The 20,962-nt window shown below is 48.8% G+C and overlaps 6 protein-coding genes across 6 annotated transcripts; 3 read left to right on the forward strand and 3 right to left on the reverse strand.

Annotated features, from left to right (window-relative positions):
* Positions 1-1,735: 1,735 nt before the first annotated feature.
* BP5553_01161 (p-loop containing nucleoside triphosphate hydrolase) lies at positions 1,736-2,897 on the forward strand (the record flags this gene model as incomplete). The annotated part of the gene is made up of 2 exons (XM_032009784.1): positions 1,736-2,534; positions 2,590-2,897. The coding sequence occupies 2 exons, from the start codon at positions 1,736-1,738 to the stop codon at positions 2,895-2,897; spliced, it is 1,107 nt and encodes a 368-aa protein (XP_031873838.1).
* Positions 2,898-3,535: 638 nt separating this feature from the next.
* On the reverse strand, positions 3,536-4,744 carry BP5553_01162 (Tryptophan synthase beta subunit-like PLP-dependent enzyme; the record flags this gene model as incomplete). Its single annotated transcript, XM_032009785.1, has 2 exons — positions 3,536-4,574; positions 4,650-4,744. 2 exons carry the CDS (start codon positions 4,742-4,744, stop codon positions 3,536-3,538), a joined length of 1,134 nt encoding a protein of 377 aa, XP_031873839.1.
* A 3,642-nt stretch (positions 4,745-8,386) lies between these two features.
* On the forward strand, positions 8,387-9,592 carry BP5553_01163 (Clavaminate synthase-like protein; the record flags this gene model as incomplete). The annotated part of the gene is made up of 1 exon (XM_032009786.1): positions 8,387-9,592. The coding sequence occupies one exon, from the start codon at positions 8,387-8,389 to the stop codon at positions 9,590-9,592; it is 1,206 nt and encodes a 401-aa protein (XP_031873840.1).
* A 480-nt stretch (positions 9,593-10,072) lies between these two features.
* On the reverse strand, positions 10,073-11,763 carry BP5553_01164 (PLP-dependent transferase; the record flags this gene model as incomplete). Its single annotated transcript, XM_032009787.1, has 5 exons — positions 10,073-10,103; positions 10,159-10,607; positions 10,656-11,018; positions 11,069-11,544; positions 11,658-11,763. The coding sequence occupies 5 exons, from the start codon at positions 11,761-11,763 to the stop codon at positions 10,073-10,075; spliced, it is 1,425 nt and encodes a 474-aa protein (XP_031873841.1).
* A 555-nt stretch (positions 11,764-12,318) lies between these two features.
* BP5553_01165 (V-type proton ATPase subunit a) lies at positions 12,319-15,043 on the reverse strand (the record flags this gene model as incomplete). Its single annotated transcript, XM_032009788.1, has 4 exons — positions 12,319-12,668; positions 12,717-14,735; positions 14,784-14,862; positions 14,915-15,043. The coding sequence occupies 4 exons, from the start codon at positions 15,041-15,043 to the stop codon at positions 12,319-12,321; spliced, it is 2,577 nt and encodes an 858-aa protein (XP_031873842.1).
* A 2,591-nt stretch (positions 15,044-17,634) lies between these two features.
* Positions 17,635-20,461, forward strand: BP5553_01166 (Uncharacterized protein; the record flags this gene model as incomplete). Its single annotated transcript, XM_032009789.1, has 3 exons — positions 17,635-17,883; positions 17,941-20,298; positions 20,357-20,461. 3 exons carry the CDS (start codon positions 17,635-17,637, stop codon positions 20,459-20,461), a joined length of 2,712 nt encoding a protein of 903 aa, XP_031873843.1.
* Positions 20,462-20,962: the final 501 nt, after the last annotated feature.

Consider the following 20,962-nt stretch of genomic DNA (forward strand, 5'->3'; position numbering starts at 1 on the left):
AGACTTGTCGTTGAGATAGAATATGGATTAACCCTGGAACAAACTGCATCCCAGAGCCAGTTGATCCGTCGTCACAGTACTTTGTAGTTGGTATGCCCAGTTTAACCCGTCAGTTTTCGGATCGTCCCCCCCACCGACGTCTCAGCCATATCTGACCAGAGCGACTCGATTCATGGTTGATGGCGATTGGCAAATGTGGAAACGGGTCGATTGGTTGACAAGTGTTCCCGACAATGCATCCCCTGAGTCGTTCCCGTAAATCTCCCGAAACTGATGGCCTGGAAGCCGGCGCGTCGCTGCCGCCAGACATTGATATCATGCAATCCGAACAGTTTCTAAAAATGCAAATAGAAAGACCCAAACTAAAGAGGGCCCCGAAGCGCCCGGGCAAGTGTCGCGCTCTCGGTACGGCGATGTCCCTTCGTCGTTGCTAAAAATGATGGGGGTGAGTTGCGAGCAAGACCGCCTACCTGCCTCCCTACCTTATCTACCTAGGGAGGTAGATAAGGTAGCTTTGCTATACCTCTCCTCCACACGTACACCCAATTCCCTTCAACTTTTACGGATTTCCTATCTCCATCCACTAGCAGACCAAAGCTCTCAGATTTATACATTCCCTTTTATATCCAAATACCGTTTCCTTCCGCTTTAAATTGATTAATAGGAAATTGAAGTTAATGTAATAGAAAATAGGAAACCGACCATCAAGGTCGCTTGGGCAGGAAATCATTGATAACATAGGACTAACTCAATACTCCCCCAAAGATATCTGTGTACTAGAGACCCTCCTCGTGCATGGTTACATTGCACAAGTCTGGATTGAGGAAAAGGGATGTGTTGCAAGAGCGGTGTTGATGTTCTATGGGAGGGGATTGAACTGGAATTTGAATGTCTCTGTAAGGTTGCGAGATTGCACCTTGCTAATTGGATTCGGGTTTCTCGATTACGAAAACACCAACTGAAAATGCTTCTTCTACTGTAATAAAGACGCTAACAATTTCAAAATGCGGAGTAGTGTATGCCTAGATACTTCAATATCATCTATCCTTTCTAATATGTCAAACCTTCAATTCTATCTACTGTGCCAAGTAGGTGTTCTTAGTAGTAGTAACCTCTGACGAAGAGTAGAATTTTCTTGCAAAGCTTTTTATACTAGTACTTTGTGCCACTTCTTTTCATTTTGATTCTGTTTGTTTTTATAGTACTACAGTATAATTAAATATCCGAATTAGTCCTTTCTATTATACCGACTATCTGCTCTATAGAAAGTAACTTAATCGATATATTAGTTAAACTAAGGATCAATTAAACAACAGCATAGTATTTAAGTGACAACTAGTCTCTATGACAAAAGATTGCTACTTGACACTGTGTTAATATTCTACTACTTAAAACTTAACGTGCTATATATAAGTAATGTGATTCTACAGGCTTTTAAGTTGTCTAGATATTTATTACAAGACGATATAGTACTGTGCCCTTACCACAAGCAATCATATCTGATGGTCTCCCAGCACACCGGTGTTTGCCGGAACAGTAAACTGTCTTGGTTAATAAAAGTTTCTGGAAAGGAGGCTGCCCAAGCTTTTATAGACGGGGCGGCGGAGCGGCGGTGACCGGAGTTGGCCAAAATTGATAATCGGCAAAATTGACAAACTGGGCAGAACACAAACATACCTTCATTCACCTATTATACCTGAGCTCACCTCTTCGTCGTCCATTATCTACCACTGCCATGTCACCCATCCCCATCACTATCATCACAGGCTTCCTAGGATCTGGAAAAACTACCCTTCTGCTCAACCTTCTTCCCCAGCTCCGCGCACAGAACCCTTCCTACAAGCTCGCCCTGGTGAAGAACGAATTTGGAGACGTCGCAATCGACAGCCAGCTCGCATCGGCCTCGTCAATTACCGGTGTGCGCGAACTTCTCAATGGCTGTATATGTTGTAACCTGGTCGGTCAGCTTGACACGGCTTTAGAAGAACTCCGAAATACCATCAACCCCGATCGAATCGTGATCGAGACAAGCGGCAGCGCATTCCCCGCCACGCTGGCCATGGAGGTGAACCGGCTGGCGAGAGATACGAATGGCGCCTATCTCCTTGATGGTGTGGTGACTGTCATAGACGTGGAGAACTGGAAGGGCTATGAGGATACCAGTTACACAGCGAAGATCCAGGCACGGTATACGGATCTGATTGTGCTGAATAAGTGGGAAATTGCCGGAGAGAGAAGATTAGACGAGTGTCTTGATCGTGTAGGTGACCTGGAAGTCCAGGTCGCTACTGTCAAGAGCGATAAAGGCCGGGTACCAATGGACTTGGTCTTTGGCGTTGATGGAGCTTTGGCAAGAAGCCTGGGAACAGAAGCCTCTGATGGCGAGACTGCCAACGGTCATGCTGCAGGCCATGATCATGCAAAGAGTCATCAGAGCGAAGTAGAGGTGTTGTCCATCACTCTTCGGGGTGATGCCGGCTCAACCGTTGACACTTCCAAGCTGGAGAACTTGTTGAAGTCTGCACCGAAGGATGGTAAGTGCCACAATCTCTTCAACCAAGTAGACACTCTCTAAACCCCCATTTCTAGAGGTATATCGCATCAAAGCTGTACTGGCCGCCTCATCACCTGTTCCATCCCCGGATGGCAATGTTATTGAAGCCGAGTTGGCCGAAAGCGGCCGCTATATACTCAATTGGGCGTTTGGAAGGTGGACATGCACCGCCATGTCAAGCGCGAGTGACGAGCACGAATCAAGTACTGGCGAGGTCTTGCGAATGACGATGATCCTCGCTCGGTATGAGAGTAAGAAATGGAAAAAGAGACTTGAGACGAGTGGCTTTATCGCCTTAGATAACGACGCTGATGGTACTCTGGACGTTGAAAAGATCGCATGATGAATAATGAGATGATGCCAGGATTATGAAGCATATAGACGGGTACAAAAATAGTTTGGGCATTACACAGGCACAGTTGTGTTGGCAACTGAAAGCCTTTAGAGTACGGGCATAGTTACATGTAGAGTAGATAGAATAGAACTATCCCTACCTAGTATGTTAGAAATGTACGTCTACTCGATACTTAGACATATCTCTAAGTTCTAGCTACCTTCTTGCGTCCTTGTTTATCACGTAACTTCTTTCCCTTGATTTCTATACTATCTACATCGCTTGTTTTCGAGTGACCTTAGGGGGTTACGGAATCGTTACTCGACAATGGAGCTCGATATACTAATTGACGAGACATTCCCACTATTTGGCAGTTTTATAATAGCGCCCTGCTTTCGTAACTGCGTTCTAACCTTCATATTGCATTTCCCCTTTCATTCATGTACTAATATAAATCCATCGATGATTTCGGAATTTCAGATTAATTTGCGCTCTCCAAGTTTAGAGTTCTAGATAAAACATATTCTTCCCAACGTTTAACCAATTGCTGTGTTATCCCTTCTGCGCCAGAACATATTCAATGAAATAGAAAACCAGACTTCTACCTAGCTAATGAGGTTTGGCACCCCTGAAATAACACACAATCCCTAAATCACTGCCCTTTTCCCAAACGCGCCCAGTACTCTCTCATCATCCTGATACTTCCTTCTATACTCATCCAGCACCTGCAAACTAACATTACTACCCCCGCAAACCACAACAACGACATTCTTGCTCCGGAACTCCTCATCACTGCAGCCAGGAAACAGCACCTTGCGGAGCATCGGGCTGTTGTACGCCACCGCGACGCTTGCCCCGCATGCTACTTCGATTATCATGCGCGTGTCGTCCGCAAAATATACGCTGGCCATGGCGGCCTCAGCGTCTGACACTACGACACTTGCGATATGATCTGGATATGTCTGCGTGAGGGAGAAGACGTGTGGTGCTACCCGTGTCGCGCCTAAGGAGGTAGCAATAGATGTGATGGTGGGGAGGGTGCTGAGAGTGCCGTTTCTAAGGGAGAGGGCGAGAGAGGAGGCGCCATCAGTTTCGACTCCGAGGACTTGGGGTTTCTTGTTCCCTGGTGGATTGTTGGATCCTTCCAGCAGCTGGTGCGCAGAGGAAGCAGACGAAGTCAGACGCGCGTGTCTTTCTAACCCCTCCACAAGGCCAGCCAGTAAACCGCCACCCCCGACGCTACACACCAAGGCATCGTAGCCCCCAGGGACATCCTGCATCTGCTCCTCAACTTCATCGACGATCGTTCCATTCCCTGCCCAGATATCTGGGTGGTCAAAAGGCGGCACATACACACCATTTGGATCCGGTCCGAGGAGGGAGTTCCGAAGGAATGCATCAGCCTCACTCCAGTGTGCGCCAACCTGCTGCACGTCGGCGTCCAAGGCCCGAAGCTTCTCAACCATGAAAGAGCTAGTTGCCAGTGGGACGACTATAGTTGCTGGTCTGTCGAGGGCGAGTGCCGCGGTTGCGCAGGCCAACCCGGCGTTCCCTCCTGAGGAACAGTAGAAGCGGATGGGCTTTTCGGGGCCATGCTGCATGATAGCTTGAGACATAAGGTTTCCAATGCCCCGGGATTTGAAGGAGCCAGATGGCTGGAGGGTTTCGAGCTTGAGGTAGATGTTGCTGCAAAGGATCTGTTAGTAAGAGGGGAATAGATATGATAATTGGGATAGGCGCATAGGAAAAGCGACGACGGACCAGCCTGCTGCCCGAGATAGGGGCGCTGAGCGGATAAGGGGTGTTTCAACCCATGGCCGGGAAGATGTTGATGGGAGCTCGCCGTTTGAACCCATGGTCTGTGATAGATTTCTTCGTTTTCGTTGATGTGATGTATTGGGGCTGACCCTGCCTCCTGTTTGAACCTCTACGTGTCCTTTCTCCACTTTCCCGAATGGGAATTATTCTCGGACTCGTCCGGTGTAGTGTTGATGGCTTCAAAAGGTGTCTTCCTAGATATATGTCAGTCCTGTGAAGGAATATAAAAATTCCCTGGATATGCTCGCCGGCACATACTTTTCCGCACACAAGAAATACAGCCAGGAATCCCGCCAATCAACTTAGTACTCTATCCTTCCCAATCAAAGACCAATAAAATAAGCTTTCTGTTCTATAGATAGTAATATCTCGTTATCTGTCTGGCCACGATCTACCCGGGCGACAGATATTGCACTCTTATAAGAAATTGCCACCCCTTATCTCCACAGAAACCGTCGGGAACTTTTTGACCAAACGGGCATTCCTCCGATACCGCCTACGTATGTACCTACCGCATCCAGACGATCCCCCTGACGTGCTGCCTGCCGTGTGTGTTCAATATCATGTTCGAAAAAGGAGCGGATGTGAGATCTAAAGTGGGCCGGGAGTACGAACAAGCCTGGCTGTCCTCGAACAATGGTGGGGCAGCGCGAGCCCAGGCGATAGCAGATAAGGCTGGATCGCCAGCACACGCGGGGATACCAGGCAGATCCCGACACTACCCGCAAAAACAGGGCAGGCGACGCGAGCCAGCGAATATCTATAGGGTAATTGCCAGGAGTTATAGGGTAATCGCCAAAAGTTATAGGGTAATAGGGGAGGAGTTATAGGGTAACAGATCGAAGTTATAGGGTAATAGGCTGTGACAACGTGATGGGATCACGAGAAGACGTCAACAGAAATTCCCTCAGATTCCGTTCCTTGCGAGGATCGGGGCGAGGTGATGTGATGTGTTGTGTTGTGATGTGAGGTACTGACCCAGAGTCATTCGGGGACTTCGCACGGAATTGTCGTTGGGGGATGCTAGTACGCAGTATATCGTGTTGGCTGGTGTGGAGGCAGCGGTGAGGGACTGCGCGACCTCGTACGAACCTCCAGACACGCCCTGTAAGATAGGTAGGTACGGACTACACGTAGCTCTAATACCTTACCAAGTACTACGTAGGTGGTTGATCAGCCTCTAGAAAATGGGAAGGTCTAGAGCTGAAGCTATTGGGATGTTTCAATGTGATGTATCGAGTATCATCAAGCTCTCTGTTTTGTGAGACTAACTTGTGCTATCCTAGGTACCTGAAACAACGTCATAGAGAATAATGGAGATTAACAACAGGCAATCCCAGCATGATGACCAACTCGGCCCCTCCAAAGGTGACAACCACGCCCTTCAAACCATGCTCAATAGTCATTGTCGTATTGTCCTACATCCTTCTCGGGAACATACCGAATCTCCTTATAGCCCACGGCACCAGAATCCTCCAGGTTATCCAGGCTCCATTCGTGACTGGTTTGCGTCTGATAAGTCATCTCAAACCGGCCTGCCTCGTTAGTCCTCTCTGACACCTTCTCAAATCCCAGCGTTTGAAAAAGCAGCCAGCCCGGTATGTCCTCGCCATCAATATAAACCCTCAGGTACAGATGGCGGTGAGCGTATTGTTTGCGATACTCTCCGTCGAACTGAAGCAAGGTAATAGGGGCTTGAGAACCTTCGCCTCCCTTAAACTTGTAGAAGATTTCTTCGCAGTGCAGCTCGATGTAGTGAAGGAACGCAGTGATGGCGGCGCGACCGAGGCCCTGACCACGTAGGGACTTGGGAGCGATCATCAGCTCGAGAACACCAGTTACTCCCATAACATTCTCATTGATGCTTGGTCCTTGGAACAGGAATAGGTTCACATCGCCGATCATGCGCTCCGGTGCATCATGCTTCCCGCCCTCGACGACCTTCGATTTGGGTTCTCCGTCGTCTGTGTCGTCTTCGCTCTCACTGCTCTCTGTACTCTCTGAGGCTTCTCCGATGTCTGGGTAATTTGCAAGGTCTGGGAACTCTGAGATGTCTGGGTCCTCTGCGATGTCAGGGTCCTCCGCGATGTCAGGGTCCTCTCCAATATCTGAGTCCTCTCCGATGTCTGGGTAATTTGCGAGGTCTGGGAACTCTGAGAGGTCTGGATCCTCTGCGATGTCTGGGTCCTCTGCGAACAGTAGATCCTCTGCGATGTCTGGGTCCTCTGCGAACAGTAGATCCTCTGCGANGATCCTCTGCGATGTCTGGGTCCTCTGCGAACAGTAGATCCTCTGCGATGTCTGGGTCCTCTGCGAACAGTAGATCCTCTGCGAACTCAAGGTCCTCTGCGAACTCTAGGCCCTCCCCGAACACTAGGTCCTCTCCAAACTCTAGGTCCTCTTCGCTAGCTAGATCCTCTACTATCTCAGGGTCCTCTCCAGTCTCTGGGTCCTCTTCGCCGGCTGCGTCATCTTCGTTCTCTGGGTCTTCTGCGATCTCTAGGCCCTCTGGGATCTCTAGGGCATCTACGAACACTAGGTCCTCGTCGCTAGCTGAGTCATCTTTGTTCTCTGCGGTCGCTCCAACCTCTGCATCCTCTTCGACCGTTTCCTTAAACTCGTCTGGGTCCAAGGGGAGGCAGACGATGAAGTTCAACTTGTCGTGTGCTGTGCGCCATTGTCCTTGAAGTTTATGCTCGAGGGCGAGGGGCAGCTGTACATGCTGTAAAGTTGTTAGTGCTGGTGAACTGTGGATCAAGTTATTAGCGAGGCGTTGGCAATCGTAGTATCGTACCTCGCCTTTCATCCACGCGTTGTAGGTAGCCACGTGACATCGCTCATAAGGGACGAGGAGAATTTGGGAAGTTGAGACAGCTAGTTAGCACTCATGATTAGCTCTTGCGCTCCATAGCAGATATTAAATTGGCGAGCAAGAAGTAACCCACCGGTTGCTTCGTTCAGATGCATGATGAGCTGCGTTTGTCACGTGAATTTGGCTTTGCGTTGTTGTTGTCGGAAGAATGTCGGGCCGGGAAAATAGAACAAGAGACGTGGGGTAGGCTAGGCCCAAAGTGGTCGCCCTGGCGACAATGATTCAGGCTCTTCATGTTTACTATATTCACTCTGGTCGTTTCCCGGCCGCCTGTCAACACAAACTACAGATCATGTGAGGCGTTTGAGTCCCGACAGTCCAGAAACCGGCTGCTTTTGTTGCACTTCGAAGTCAAAGATGATGTGCAGAGCGGCCAGAATAGCGGCCCGCTCATGCACATCATTCCTCTTCTAAGACCAATGCTTAGCATTGGTAATATGCAGGGATATTAATTGCCCTAGAGTGGGCCTTGTAATAAGATGCAACACGGGGGAAGGAAATCATATAATAAAGTCAGTCTGATAATGCTTTCAAAGTACCATGGATCTTAATCTAATAGGGAAATCCACGAGCAGAGTACTCCGGTAATACCAACTATGCGTACAACCCGAAAATCAGAGGGAGAATCAGAAGTACTCGTGCTTGTACATCCCCTAATCCCAAACCCCTGCACTTCCCTGGTTCGACAAGGTGCCTCACAAGAACCCGCGATAAGGAAGCATTCATATCCCATTGCTCGTCGTACAAGTACACCTATCTACTATTAATTCAGCATTATTCCGGCTCTTATGATGATTTCGGGTTAACAATGGCTACTATAACAAATCTGCCAACAGCAGAAGACACCAACCCCACGGGTGACGACTCTCTAGCCGCTGCTCTCGAAGCGCAGCAATATCTCGACGCTCGCCTCAACCCAGCGCCGACATCAACATCTACGGCGACAGCGACAAAACCCTTTCGCTCAATCCCAATTATCGATCTCGCGCCCTCCTTCTCAGGATCCCTGTCCGATCGCCAGTCAGTAGCCAGTCACATCCATGAGGCATGTACCACCGTAGGATTCTTCTACGTCACCGGCCACGGCATTCCAAAACCCCTCTGTAATGCGACTCTGCAACTCGCTGAGCGGTTCTTTCATGAATTGCCACAGGCTTCGAAAGATGCAATCCATATTAGGAATTCCAAGCATTTCCGAGGCTACGAACCTCCTGCCTTTACATCGGTGAACAGTTTCACCACCAAGGAGACAAAGGAGGCTTTCAACTGGGGATACGAGGCTGGGTTGGACCCCACGGGCGGCGATGGAGGCTATGTGGAATTGGATGGTAGTACAGATGGCAGCAAAAACCAATGGCCATTGGAGGCGGAGCTGCCGGGGTTCTACGAGGGCATTGCTGAGTACTACCGTGAGGTGAACAAACCTCCCTCAAATCCCCTCCAATTCTTGCTAAGTTTGATTTTGCAGGTTTTACAACTTTGTCGTCACCTATGTCACCTCTTCGCCCTCTCTCTTAGCCTACCAGAAAATTATTTCGATCCCCTTGTCACGCACCCTGGAGGAATAGCCCGCCTCATAAGATATCCGCCAAGCTCCAACCCAAAACCCCTCTCCTCAGTCACCGAAGACGAAGAAATCGGCCTAGGCGCACACTCAGATTACGAGTGTTTCACTCTCCTCCTCCAAGACTCCAATCCGGGATTAGAAATCCTGAGTTCAGACGGACATTGGATAAGTGCCGAACCCGTCGATGGCGGGATCGTAGTCAATGTTGCAGACTTCCTAATGCGCTGGACTAATGATAAATATAAGAGCACGGTACATCGAGTGGTAAATCGCACGGCGAAGGAGAGATATAGCATTCCTCTGTTTTTTTCGATTAACTATGATGATAAGGTCGAGACACTGCCCTCTTGCGTGAGCGAGGATAATCCGTCGAAGTATCAACCCATTACGGCGGGCAGGTATGTTTTAGATAGACTGAACTTGACGGTGAAGACTGGCAAGTATTGACTAGTTATTTCGTGACGGGCGAGGTGGGCTCTCAGGGAAATACCTAGAGAATACAGGCCAAGCGCCTCTTTCTCCGTCTATGGACTCTCTAGCTTCGATATCTCATCTATCTCTACTACAATTGGGAAACTAGGCCAAATGTAGCGGTTCTTCAGGATCCGAGGACTCTGTTGATAGCAATTTGACCCGCTAGCGTCATAAATACCCCCAACGCATACTCTCACACGACATTCGTGTGTGGGTTAGGCAATCTAATCAACTGTTCAAACTATAATACGATGCATAGTTTCTTAGGTAGCTTAGGACTTGAGCTCAGTAGAATTTGAACACGGTCTATGAAAGAGAACTCTACGTTCTATCTGTAGCACCTAGGGGAGTCTTGCTATAACCACAATTTCAATCAAGCACTCTGCTTTTGCAAATAAAATGTTGTGCTCATGATTTCCTATCCGGTGGCGTGGTATCAGACGGTTCATCCGTTCATTGGGCGATCTTGGCGCCGTGCTTATATCTGCAGAATGTTAGTTGGAAGCTCCATTCTTATTTGCAACAGACCGAGCACTTACTTCGTAACAACCCTCTCAATACCATCAAGACCCATCTTCAGTGTTTCCATCTTGGGACCATAGCTGAATCGGACGAAGTGATGACAAGGACTGTCAAACAAATCTCTTCTCTTGCTCGGGTTAAGATCGAAGAAAATACCCGGAACGACAATGACCCTCTCCTCAAGACAAGCTTGGAAGAAATTCAATCCATCACTGATTGCCTCTGGGAGTCCCTCGAGGTCAAGCCAGAGGTAGAATGTAGAGTCAGGAACGGTCTTGATGTGGAATCCCATCCCACGGAGACGTTCTACGACGTAGTCTCTCTTGGCCCGGAAATGGGATTGTAGCGCCTTCATTTCTTTGAGGACATTGTCTGGGTCAAGCATGGGGATTGCAGCCTCTTGGAACGGAACATTAGCTCCGCCGTCGAGGTAGGATCCGCAAGAGCCGATGGCTTTGATGAATTCCTATGTAAATGTTAACTTGGAAATTTCAATCAGGGGAACTTGTCTCACCTTTGGCCCAACAATCCATGCAATTCTCCAACCTGGAAGTCGGAATCTCTTGGTAAGCCCATCAATGATCAGCACATCATCCTCGTCAACGTCCTCAATGTTGTCAGCCGCGCTGATGGTGGTACCATCGCAGTCTGAAGTATAGTTGTAGCCACCATAAAACTCGTCCATCACCAAAGTTGCTCGGTCACGGCAAATGTCTTGGATCTCGGCGAGTTCCGGATTTTTGACCACGAATCCAGTGGGATTCCGAGGGTTGGATGTTAAGATGACAGATGTTCCTCGAGCGATTTCTTCGGCGATTTTGTCGGGGTGGATATTATAACCATCCTCCTCAGCCAGAGGAGACGGGATAGCTGCAAACTAGCCGAAAATCAGACCCAATGTATATCAATCCAATCGAGGGAACATACATTCTTGAATAGCGACAACATTTCATTGTAAGCCGTATAATCTGGGATGAAGAATCCCAGATAGGCATTATTCAACACAGCGGCAATTCTGATGAGTCCAGCTCTGCCACCTGGTACAATGCACACGTTCTCCCAGGTATACTGAGACTCCTTGCCTTCCCTATGATGCGCATTGTATAGATTCGCAACGGCAGCTCTCAATCCCTTGATTCCGGCGGTAGGTCCATATTCTCTTCCGGTCATAGAAATATCAACGGTCTGTGGTCTGTCGAAACTGCCTTCGATTTCATCGTCGACTTCCGGCGCACCCTGACCCAGATTTGCCCATTTTTCAGGCTCATCCAAGAAACCATGCTCGTAGGCTCTCTCTGTGCACCAAATCACGCCGGTGGAGGCACGAGTAGGATCAAGACCTGCGTGTGGTTTGTGGCCTTGATGGGCATTGCGGAACTGCTTGTGGATCTTGGAGTTTGTTTCTAGGAAACCGGTTAGTTATGGGTACTGTACGAGAGCTCGCTTTGTACTTCGCACAGCCGGAAGACTACGACTGCCAGCTCCACCAAATAACACTGGGGCGGGAACAACCTACCATTAGCACTCGGCTCATGAGAGCTGAACCTGCGCGTAAGCCGAGTTGATTCTCTGGGTACTCCAGAGGAGCGGTTCATGGAGAATTTGCGATTGTGTAGAGACATCGTATCGTCAGTTATTCCAAGCTGCGGTCTGGTTGTTTTACTCGGTCTGAATTTCAAGTGAGAAGTAGCCTCCTAGATAGCTTGTCCTTTGTCAAGGAGGAAGAAGGGAAAAAGAGCGGAAGGAAGTAAAACCCCTCATTTCAGGATGCGAGGGTTTATTTACGTGCTCGGTGACGACGACGACGCCGTGCAGAATCTCTCCGAGCTGCCCCCTCATAGCGGGCGGTGCCCGACAAGGCGGCGGTGAAGAAGCAATTATTATCGGATGTAATAGCACTTGCAAGTCATGGAAAAGCTTGATTGGAGAGAGAGTGGAGAACAACGTCAAATCGCGCATGTCAGGGTTCAACGACTAAGCAGCACATCGAATCAAATATGCGGTCAATCCCCGTGGGACCCGCGATTGCAAGGTACCTACTCCTGTGCATGCACTTGAGTTACGGGGGAAGAGGAGAATGTTACAACAGAGTACTTTGGTGTCGGGACAGCAAAATCTTCATTCTACAGTTACAAGTTGGTCTATATAAAACATCAAGGAAAGCTTTGCCCAAAGCATTAGCTAATATCAGCTGCCGATTCGTCATCCTCCAATATCTGCTTAAATGAAAATGGCTGGAAAGGTAGCCCTTCACCCATGAAGTGCTTGCTCATAGCCTCCACCCAGTGCAGACGCAAACTGTGCAACATCGCACTGGTACCCTCCATGGCGACCAATACCGCAATGGTTAGGAAAAACCACATATAGAAAGTGATGACAAGCATTACAACGCCCATTGGACCAGTACTGCTCAGGCCATTGGCTAGTGTCATTGTCCACAGCACCACAGAGAGCTGCTGATGTGCAAGGGAGAGGGCCCACAAACGGAGGTAGGACGCCGTATGGGAAACGCAATTCAAACAAAATTCTACGCTCAATTAGTAAGGGTTTTACCAATATATGGGTAGAAACATACCGATCGTATGAATAACTTGATGTATCATAACTTCGCCGAAGTCGAACTCTTCATGCTCGTCCTCGCCGATATCCTGTGTGATCATAGCGATGCCCTCGTGCTCACTGGACAAACTGGCTCTGCCGTCCAACGTGTTGTTATCATCATCTTCTCCGTCAAGTGCACTCACTCGAGAAGTTTCACCAATGCCTCTGTAACCCTTTGCACGGGCCCTGTTGTGTTCCCATCGGAGGTAGAACGGCTTCAAGAAGAGCAATATCGGGACCTGGACAAGGGCAAGCAGCACAAGGATGATCTGTACGGGTCCCTGGCCACGATACAGTGGATCCTCAATTTTACCAGGGGATAAGAACATGTAAATCAACATGTTCAACAGACCAGGAGGCGATTGTCCGATCGCATACCAGTCAATTGACCATTTGTAGACGATGGCGAAAACGAGGTATCCAAAGATAGACTGGAAAAATATCATACTCGGAACAAACACACCCCAGATGTCGATCGGCGTCTTGAAGTGGCGAGCGTTGATGTATGATAGGCACAATGAGTAGGTCATATGGGTCCAACCCATCAAAATGCTAAGCTTCATCTTGTAGCTGTTGGCGAACAAAAGATCATTCTCCGTGCCGTGCCACATCCAATCCAATCCAAATGGGTAGCGGTAGCTGCCTTTTAGCTGTGCCTCGACTACGTGCCCCTCTTCCCAGCCTTCGGGAACATCCCATTCCCATGCGCTAGGGAAAATCGACATTGATTTCGAGAAAACGTCGTTGTAGATTAGACCCGTGTACATAGAGAAGATACCCATCATGAGCATTATATAACGCCCATAGAATGCCATTTGAAAAAGCTCATCGCGAACCTTTTTCAACTTCTTCTCCCAGTAGATCATTGCCACGGCTGCACAGACCATGAGAAAGCCGTGGCCAAAATCACCGAACATGACAGCGAATAAGAATGGGAAGGTAATGATGGTCGGTAGGCCCGGATTGACTTCCTGGTATTTGGCGGTTCCGTAAGCATTAATAATTGTTTGGAAACCCTCCGTGAACCTGTTGGTCTTCTGGTACGTTGGCGGCGTCTTGTTTGTCCTGATCTCATTGATAATTGAAGGCACTGAGAGCCCAGCCCTGTTGTTCACGTCGTGCAGGGTAGACTTGATCAAAGGGAGAGAATTTGTAGGGCACCACGCCTCGGCAATCAGAGTCTTTCTGGCCTGATCATACGAGAACAGGTTAAGGGTCTGGTATGCCGCCTTCTCTTTCTTTATGACAACCATCCACGCTGCCAAGCTCTGCGCAATCTGGGTGAGCTCCGCATCCAGGGTAGTTTTTGTGTTTCTTAGGACACTTCCAAGGTCGGCCAGGCGGTTGTTGACCTCATGGATTTGATCGCGACGCAGGTCACTGTTCTCATCGACGCTATATAAATCGGCACCAAGTGATTCCGAGATCTTTCGAATCTTCGCAATAATCTCCTTGCCATGGGCGAAGATTAGGAAAACGTTCTTCTTGACCGGCTCATTATTCGTAGGGTCAACCAATGGTTCAGAAATCTCCGACTGATTCATGTAAAGATTGCCTCGAAGAGTACGCCACAGAATGCGTTCGAAGGCAGCAACTCGGTCCCTGGGGATAACGCCCGCCACAAACCCAATATTCATGCCTGAAAATGAACGTTCTGCATCGCCATTCTGACCAGGTACATCATGCTCGACGTCTTGGAGCAAGGGTGCATCATCATCCTCTGTGGAGGGCCGGATTTCATCCACATTCCCGTGTGCCCTGTCGAAGAATTCTCCTGCGTCCCTAAGAACACATCTCCATTCAATCAGCTCAACCTCCCTCTTCTTTAATGTTTCGTAGCTGTCGTTCAAGGAAGCAACCCGTTGCTCCAAGCTCTGGCTTCGGTCGGAAAGTTCGTCGATTTCGGATGCGGAGGGAGCTGCAAATGTGTCGACGTCGAAATCTATCTTGCGGAGAGGAATTCCAGCCTTTTCCATCTGCAAGTGAAAGAAGCCTGCTCAGCGTCAGTGATAGCAATGCCCACGCCATTGGGGGGCCATACGCAATTTTCTCTCGACATTGTCAAGCCGTCTTATTTCCTGAGTAAATGTGCGCTGAAAAGCAGTGACTTCCGAGTTGAGCTGTTCAAAACCATCAGTACTAAAGCTTCCCATCGTAGAACATGATGCATACATCTCTAAACTGTACGTTTCCAAGCTCTCCCAATGCGTTAACAACTTCCCGGCCGATTTCTTTGGCGACGTAGAGCTGCACCATGCTCATGTCCGCGGACCGGAACATCGTGTCCTCGTGTGGAGCCATGGCTAAGAAGAATGGGCGGTATCCCAGAACTCCCTATAATTAGAATGGCTCTTGGAACTTGTTGAGTCCCAGTAGGGGATAAAGGAGGGAAAAGGTGCACTGTGTTGAAGTTATGTCGTTGCTGGAGGCACCAAGCTCCCGAGTTCCTTTAGTCGTCACGACGAACGCCTAAACAAGCTAGCCTGTCCAGCTCCTGCAGTGGACAGCATTACACGTGATCTTGACCCAAATTTAGATGCGCAATTCATTTCTTCTACATACCAGATTACACTTTTCTCTCCACTCCACTATAATACAACTTCTAAACATTCTGCTCACAGCTTAGCTAAGTTTTATAGTGTTCAGACCCTAGAATGCGCCAGTTTTTTTTCCGTCGCTTCAAGCCATAAACGAGGCATGAGGCTGTACAAAATACCATGTTGTATTCGCGGCCTGTCAGCCTCGGACTCACATATTGTCAACGCTGGTATTCTTCTCCATGAGGAGCATCCTCGATTCTTGGGCAGCCAACGAACTTGCCGTTTATCTACAACTTGTCTGAGGATCATAGACAAATTAATGACCCGTCATCGTCGGGTTGCCGTCTGCTTCTTCGCGGGCCACCCTCGGGGTAGGTTCGGGCTCGATCTAAGCTAAATGCAGGTAAACGGTTCATATATTCTAGGGCTTTACAGGAACGCAGGTTTCGAAAACGATACGGCATTAGACTAGGTGTTATTTCAGCGTATCCACAACTATTATTTTACCTTTTTCCGGGCCTACGTAGCCTTGGACCCGAATCAAGCACCCTTCCGAGTAGGGCATCTTTTTCAGCTCTCTTCTCCCAACTCGAGAACCTTTACCGGGGCATTATCCCCTGGCTTCTAGCCGACACCGCCTAATAATCATAAAACGGTCCATAGGCACGACCGCGAGAAGCCCTTAAGCGCTGGGCGAGTGCCTAGTCAAGGTAATCCAGTCGCAAGTTCACCACATCTCAGGTTCTCAGGTTCCCCTTACGGCTCAGGTTTCATTTGATTGAATCTAGAGTGCGATCTTCTCCGTTTTATTCCCTAGTGGGGTGAATCGAGCAAGGTTTTATTTCCCAACCCAGCTACATATAGTAGGTGGCGATCCGTCACGCCTAGTTGCATACCATTTTGCTCTTTGCTCTTAGCCTCTTGATATCTTCATTTCTTTGCCCATATTCATAGCCTTTCTCATGCCGTTACGTGCGAGATAAAATGCGCAAGTCTAGTCACTGCTGACTGACATCTATTCGTTTTCCTTCCTACGAGGCTCTCAGTGATGGGCACTCAGACGGCCTTTTTAGCCCAGGGTGAGATTAAGAGGAGACCCTAGAAGATCCGGAGCTGCTTCTCTCTTAGCGACTGAGAACATTAAGATTTATCAATTGGCAATGTCCCATGATGTTCATGGTATGGAGAGTATTTGGCCGGTCTTTTCATTGGGGTTTTGAAGGAATAGGCAATGTTGGCATCCATATATTTAGTACAGAGGCTGGATTAATAGCTACTGAGCCTCTACTCAATAAATTCGGTTTTCTGCCTGTTTTTGTTCGATATCATGGTGCTTGGTAGAATGTCATGTTTTCCTAGGGGTGGTACTTCGTACGTTGGTGAGTGACACAGGCAGTGGCACTCACTGGCCACGTCTTAATCGGGCGGCTGATGACATGAGATGGATGGCCTGCAGTCCGTTGCATATCGTAAACCACGTGGTACCCGAGGCTTGCGCACCTTCAGTAGTACCCAGAGGTATATATATACTCATAGGTAGGTATTATACGTAGTCTCTTAGTCTCATTGTGGATGAGATTAAAGAACAGGATACCTTAGTATAAAGTACGTCAGACAATAGTCAATACTCAGTGCTGGTAACCAGTAGCGTCTGGGCCCGGTAAGGACCCAGGTTCGTCCCGCGGCGGGCCGAACCCAGCCGCGCAAGGGACAACACGGGCAGAATACAGCTCGGAGTGCAGTAGACGATAATGTAAAGTATTGATAGACATCTGCAACCTTAACAGTGAGTCGTGACGCTGACATCAGGCCTCGACGTGAGATGCGAGAACGGCAGTGGGAACCCCTGAAAGCGCTGTGGATAACGCTCAGGGCAGCTTGGAGGTGATACGAGCGAATCAGACACGTCGCCTAATCCGATGTCCCTGTCTGTGCCTCTGTCCCCTGGCTCACTTCTTTTTGGCAGATCAGGTCCGAAATGCCATTGCAGATCTTGGATTCCCGCGAGAATGAAATAGACACCGTTCCCCTCGTGCAAGAGTTACCTTGGTTCTTCTTGTCTTTACAGTAGCCTCTATCTGGAACCCGCCAGTCAATTCTGTGCAAAGCATCAATCAGTGGCAGGCCGCGATATCACCGGGAGAGCGCAAGAAAGGAAGGGGGCTAAGGACCGGACAACTGGGACATCATCAAGGAAAGGAGAAAGAAAGCGCTCACAACAGGGACGATATTCCATATTCCGCGCAATCGACGACTGATACAACGGCAGAGCCGAACCCCAATATGCGATAACACGACCTTCCGCGGTGCACCACAAGAGCGGCTGACAAGTCGAGCATATAAAGTACAATGATGAACGGAACCCCCCCTCGGAGGAAGGGGCTGCCTCCTCGACCAAGTGCGGATCTTGGATATGGCGGAAGGGGTCGGCAGGATTCATACGAGGTTCCGGATGGCAGGGACGACCAGCTTCCCGCGAAGAATTACAGCTCAAGTAGGATGAACCCTCAAGCACAGGACCCCCCTGCAAGAGTCGTGTTGGGGGGATACAAGGCAGATATCATGAATGGCTTTGAAGGGGAGACGCCTAGGTATAATCCGGTAAGTGTCATCGCTCTAGTGTTACGACAAGAAGAGAGTAATAATGAGGAATTATAGATGAACGCCGCACGGCCACAAAGCTCGATGCTATTGGATCTCAACGATTCTATCCAGGTACATATGTTGGTCGAGACCGCCCTGGGGGATAGTAAAGAACTCGAGATCCTCTCTGAGGGAGAAGTCGACGACCTGAAGAAACAATGCAAGACGCTGTCTCAACGCATTGAGCAAACACGTCAAAACCTCATGATACAATCCAAATATCGGGATGCCACAAAATCTATGTCGAGGCTATATGCTTCAGAAAGCAAACCGAGTCCTAGCGACACCAGCGAACACGAGCAAGCGAACCAGGAGCGGCTCGCCAGCGAGAAGAAATGTGAGGATTTGGCTTCTGAGTTGTGGATGTTGGAGAAGAGGCTTATGGAGCCGCAGATGAGGTTGCTCAAGCATACAGCCGGCATTCTGCAAATGACACACAAAGGCCCCAAGATGATGTCCAAGGGGGCTCCTGGCCGGCCTTCGGTCGGTCCTTCAGGGATTCCAGGAAGCCCAGAAAGCATGTACACCTACTCGAATGCGAGGAATAGCTTTGAGCCGCTCCCTGGCGATGACCTAATTTTCGATGAAAGAAGTCTGTACAGGTCATTCAATCAGCTCGATGAGCTTGGAGAATCTGGCGGAGAAAGCAGTTTCCCGGCTTCCAAAGAGCAGATGGATATGATCACGAAGACAGAGCAGAGATTGGAAGATCTCAACTCTCGGTTGAGAGAGGTTATCATCCAGAACAATCCTCAGCAAGAAGAGAAATACGGACTGCCTCCACTCAATAGGTCCAATGGAGATAGCGCTCGGGAACCGGGTAGAGCCCTCCAGAGTTCTCTGGATTATTTGGAGCAGGGGATTGACGCGATTGGTAGGGAGCATGGCGAAGTTCTCGACAGATTTGACATGTCCCAGGGGCAAATGGAGGAGACTCTGGAGGAGTTGAATAGAGAACTGCATGGCCTGTTGCAACCCTACGATGAGATCCGCCCTGAGCCGCCACAGCTTACCGGCCGAGGCCTAAATGACCAGTTATCGTATCTTCAAAATAACGTTACTGCCGTGCAAGCGGAACTCGCTCGTTCAATGAACTTGTCTAGCAAGAGCAATGGCAATCAGGACCAGATGGAGACGGTCATGATAGGCCTTTGGGAAATCATCTTATCCGGCGAGGAAGAAGCTCGACAGAGGAAACTAGAACGCAAACAAAACCGTTCCATGAACAATCTGCCCGATGATGATGACGACATGTCCTCTGACGAGGGTGACGATCCTCCTGGACCATTCTCTCTCCAATCATTCTCCGCGAAGGTGCAATGGCTCTATTCTCAGGCTACTAAGTTAAAGGATCAGAAGAAAGTCTTGCAACGGCAAATCAAGCAACAACGAGAATTGAATAACAAATCAGATGCTACAAAAGATGCTGAGATCACCCAGAAATCTGAAGAGCTGACGAGAACACAAGAGTTGCTTAATAGGACCGAAAGGGACGCCGATACTGTGCGTGAGCAACTCGGCCTTGTAATGCAGAAATTGGACGAGGTCAGGGAGGAAAAACAGTTACGTGACCAAGCTCGCTCGAAGGATGAATCAGCGGCAGTTCGCGCAGCTCAGGAAGAGCTGAATAATGCGAATAGCTCACTAGCTGCCCTCGAAGAGGAACTTCAAGACCTCAAAGATGATTACCAAATTAGCAACGCGGAGATGCAAACCCGGCTTAGCGATTCGGAGACCAAAATCACGCACTTGACCCAAGAGTTGGCTGTGGCAGCTTCCGCCCAAGCAGCATTTGAAACAAGTGTCAAAGAGAAGGAGAAAGAGATTGAAGCCAAAGAGCTGGAAATGGAGAACATGAACATGGAGTTGGCCCGCTTACAAACCGAAGTCACAATTGCGAGAGCAGAACTTGACGGAGCATACGGCAGTAGAGCTCAGAGGGCCGCGGAAGTGGCTGCTAACCCTGCCATCCAGAAAGAGATTGATGATCTCACAAGGAAGAACGCTTCGCTTGCAGAGGAGATAACTGCGCTAAAAACCAAGGGCACAGTAAGCACCGAAGCTGAGGATAAGATGCGGACTCTGAAGAAGGAGCTCGAGGAGACGATCGAAGAGTACGAGCAGATGACCAAAGCGAGTATCGAGTGGGAGAAAGATCGTGAACAGCTCGAAGGTGTCATCGATAAACTGCGGGATGAAAGAGAGCAGATGGAGGCGCAACTCAGCGATGAGAAGGTCCGATGGTTGGGAATGAAGAGTCCAGGAGTGGATGGTGCTGTACCCGGCCCTGGTAGTACTAGTACGACAGTGCTAAAGAACGAGTTCAAGAAGATGATGAGGGATACCAGAGCGGAGAATGCTAAGTCACTAAGGGTAGGTCCTAATTTTGCCAGCTAGCTTCTCTTTTGAATACCTACTAACAATAATGCAGGCTGAGCAAGCAGAAAGGCGCAAACTAGAAGACGAGCTTCGAGCCTTGAAACGAGCACAAGGGCCTGGAAAATCAAGTCTTAGCCAGAGCATTGGTTCATCTTAATCGCCTTAAAGGAGTTGGGATTATATGAAACGCTCGGTAGGCATTGCTCTCCGGATTGTCGAAACGCTCACGCAACCTCGCCATTCATCTTTTCTTTTAAGGGATGACATTACGATTAGATCCCCAGGGGTTGATTTATTTCTGCAAAAGTGTGGACAGGGGATGGAGTATACCTAGATTAGGCGGCATTTTACTATTTGTTTCTTGTCCGTCTATTTTGATTTTTGCATTGCATAGACGGGCGTCTTCTTTCCCAAAACGGGGACTTTGTTTAAGTGCTAGGGTATGAAATGATGAGTTCTATAATGAGTTTGGTGTGTATTTGTAAGAAACGGCATGAAGGATGATCGGGTTTATAAATACAGAACGATTATCACTTAATTTGTGCATAGGGTCTTTCCTATTGGTGGCCATTTAAATGCTAACTGTTGTGCTGTGTTTGGCATACTATCGATCCTTGGACACTAAAGTATCTAGCAAGGACACAACCTTCTCTTGTTG

The sequence above is a fragment of the Venustampulla echinocandica genome, assembly GCF_003357145.1.
Source record: "Venustampulla echinocandica strain BP 5553 chromosome Unknown scaffold_0, whole genome shotgun sequence".
Classification (NCBI taxonomy): domain Eukaryota; kingdom Fungi; phylum Ascomycota; class Leotiomycetes; order Helotiales; family Pleuroascaceae; genus Venustampulla; species Venustampulla echinocandica.